Genomic DNA, 3406 nt, shown 5'->3' with positions numbered 1-3406 from the left:
GCCCTTCTTCAGGAATGAGGAGGGTGTGCCAAGCAGGGCCTATCACCCTCACCTTAACCTCCTTCCACCTATCGCATTCCCAACTCCCCACCCCCAAGTCCCTCCTCCCTACCTTTTAACTTAGCCCGCTTGGCACACCCTCCTCATTCCTGAAGAAGGGCATATGCCCGAAACGTTGATTCTCCTTTGATGCTGCCTGACCTGCTGCGCTTTTCCAGCAACACACTTTTAAGCTCTGATCCCCAGCATCTGCAGTCCTCACTTTCTCCTACTTCTTGTCTTGACCCCAAGTTCTCGAATTCCTGCCCTTAAATTTTTGATTAGATTCCCTACAGTGTGGAAACGGGCCCTTCAGCCCAACAAGTCCACACCAACCCTCCAAAGAGCAACCCACCCAGGCCCATTCCTCTACATTGACTCCTGACTAATGCACCTTACTCTATGGGCAATTTAGTAGGCCAATTCACCTAACCTGCACATCTTTGGACTGTGGGAGGAAACCAGAGCACCCAGAGGAAACCCATGCAAACACTGAGTGAATGTGTAAACTCCACACAGACAGTTGCCCGAGGCAGGAATTGAACCCGGGTCCCTGGCGCTGTGAGGCAGCAGTGTTAACTGCTGAGCCACCGTGCCGTCCCCTTTGTCTCTCTTTACCTTTCCTCCTTTAAGCACTACTTCTTTCATCAAGCTTTTGTTCATTTATTGATAGTATTTCCTCCTATGGTTTGTTGTCGAATTTTCTGTGATAATACTATGGTGAAGTGCTTTAGTACATGTTACTGTGCTGGATAGCATACTTTGCTTTTGTAGTTTTGGTCTAATTCTAGCACACCCTTTTAGTGAATGTGTTTTGGCTGTTTGACCCTGCAGGGCATTGCAGTTGAGCCTAGCCTTTCCTATTTGCGTACCTGTGCACTCTTTGTCCCTTACTCTATCTTATTTAAGTGGTTTTCTTGATGGTGTAATCAGGAAGGGTGTTGTACAAAGGGAGAAGTATTTTTCTTTGATGAGCCTATTACTAACTTTTGGTTTATGATTGCAGGTCCAAGTGAAGAAGGTCCCCGAGTGGTATTCATGATTGATTTGTGGCACCCTAACGTTGCTGCTACTGAACGGCAGGCTTTAGATTTCATCTTTTCTCCAGGCCGCTGACTCCTTTTGATCCTCTTTTATTTTATTTCCGGAGTGACCGATCTCAGAACGAGTGAAATTACCGGAACGAGGGCTCTTGGATCATCAGATGTGCTGTCCAACTTTCATCAAAAAGGAATAAGTGGACACACTAAGGAAAATATAAGCTTTATTTGCTGAAAATGCACGCAATGCCGTGTTAATGGTTACATGGAGAAAAGAGTCCAAGATTTATTTATTTATCTATTGCTTCTGATTTTTTAAAATAGAATAGGTCAGTCTCCGCTTCCCTTCCACCTCACCGGGTAGTGGGATGACCATTGCTGTTTACCTGATTTTTCTTTAGCTGTGCTACAGTCAGTGAGATGATTTTTCTGTCATATGCCTTGGGCTGTAAAATTTTCCATTTGAAGCCATCTCTTCTGCGAGAGCTAGTGCAGTTGAGACACTGTGAAAGTTTTCTAGACCACCTCATCTGGTAATCAAAATTCATATTTTTGAGGGGGGGTGGTGGGGTGGGTTGGGGAATATTGGGAGAAATGCAGTAGAGTTCCTAGAATTTTCCAAAGGAGTACCTGGAATCAGGTGTCCACGTGCAGGTGACTGGAGCTGTATCTCTATGAGCATGTTTTTATAAAAATATGTTCCGCCTGGAGAAAGTTTCAGGATCAGATTGATTTTTTTCACCGGTTGCTTATTGACTCACTTGTGTATTTCAGCGGTTTTAATGTACTTTGCAGTGGAATCAAAATCAAATTTCACTTAAGATATGTTCGCTTAAAGGGAATTGTTTTTTAGGAAAAAAAAGGAAATGAATAGGATAAAAGGCAAGTAATAAACACAATCTGCTCTGTTGTCATCAGGGAAAAATGAGACAATGGCTTGGCCATACAGAGCATATCAGAGATAAGGAAAAAGACTGACATTGGAAAGCTATGCTATGATTATTATTTTTGGAATGCAAATTCTACATAATAAATAAGGTATATCTCACAGTCCCATATAATGGGAATGAATGGGAAATTATTTGATCCATTGGATATCCATATAATGGGAGTGAATGAGAAGTTATCTTCGCTGGATTTCACTATAAACAGGTTTACATTTATTTTTAATCTCATGGATCAATACAATAAAAAACTTTTACTTGAATCTGAAGGTATTTAACTTTGGGTCATTATTTTTAATTCTTTTATCAATGTACTTTGAGATTAAATCTGTGGAACTATATTTCATTCATTTTGTGTTCATCAAAGTGGCAGCTTGATGAACAAAACTTGAAGATTTTGTTTCCTTTTTATGCACAGTGTCTGAAGCACTTTTGGACTCAGGTGCAGCGTTGTGCAGCGCAGGATTAATTACAAGCTTCACAATGCTAGAATAATGCACATGAGCCCCACCCAGTTGCTTCCCTTCAATTCTTTTCCCCATTCTTCCTTAATGATTAAGTAAGTAGTTGTGATATGGTCTGTCCCAATTGATTCCAAATAAGGTTGTCTCATCAAATGTTAAGGAGTTCTGAAATTTTCACAGTTCAGTATTGTGGATTTGTGTTGACTGAGACAGACTGAATTGATCTTTTAGCACCTAAGCATCCAACAAAGAAAGAGAGGCTACCAACCTGCATAAGCTGTGTTCAAGCCTAGGTTCATTGTGCCATTGTGTACTTGATTTGTGTCTACTAAGATTGTAAATGTGGTATAGTGTCATTTATGTTTGTGCCACCTGTGGATTAGTGTTATGTGAATTTAATAGCACAATCCCACAGGCTTCAGTCAAACATCAGTACTCTTGTATGCAGTGTTATGCTTGCCTACTACTGTGAGTCTCCATTGGATGGACTATATTTTCATAGGCACGTTTACCTCTGGCCTGGTAATTTTGGTTGCACAGCCTGGCCACTAGTTTCCCTCAAATCTTGAGGGGAACTACTTTTATCGATGCACTTTACTATATGTAGCTAACGTGTGTTGCATGTATACATGTGGAGTTGTGCTGGTGCAAGATTTGGAGAAATAAACCACATGTTCTACTCTTGCTGAATTTCTTTTTTGTAAATTGATGCCTCCTTATTTATCCCAAAATTAATATGCCTCTGTCCCCCATTTACTCAGGGTAGAAATTTACACCTGTTAGTTTTGTGCAGGTTGGCAGAATATCTGCCTTTTCACTTACAAATCTCTGATCCAAACTGTTAAGCAACTCACATTATTAGGTTGTTTGCTAGAAAAGTGCCCTGTTTGTTTCAGTATGAGCATGTCCATCAATCTAA

General features: G+C 40.9%; 1 protein-coding gene across 4 annotated transcripts in view; it reads left to right on the top strand.

The window, feature by feature from the left end:
• asphd2 (aspartate beta-hydroxylase domain containing 2) overlaps positions 1-2286 on the top strand; it is a 44779-nt gene extending 42493 nt beyond the window's left edge. For all 4 annotated transcript variants that reach the window (XM_043715473.1, XM_043715475.1, XM_043715476.1 and 1 more), the window contains one exon: positions 1046-2286. In XM_043715473.1, the coding sequence (XP_043571408.1) occupies positions 1046-1155 (110 nt within the window). In that variant the 3' untranslated portion in view covers positions 1156-2286. The remainder of the gene's footprint in view (positions 1-1045) is intronic.
• The last annotated feature ends 1120 nt before the right edge of the window (positions 2287-3406 follow it).

The sequence above is a fragment of the Chiloscyllium plagiosum genome, chromosome 25 (assembly GCF_004010195.1).
Source record: "Chiloscyllium plagiosum isolate BGI_BamShark_2017 chromosome 25, ASM401019v2, whole genome shotgun sequence".
In the NCBI taxonomy this organism is placed as follows: domain Eukaryota; kingdom Metazoa; phylum Chordata; class Chondrichthyes; order Orectolobiformes; family Hemiscylliidae; genus Chiloscyllium; species Chiloscyllium plagiosum.
The sequence above is the reverse complement of the archived record's forward strand: the minus strand, read 5'-3'. Positions and strand labels throughout refer to the sequence as shown.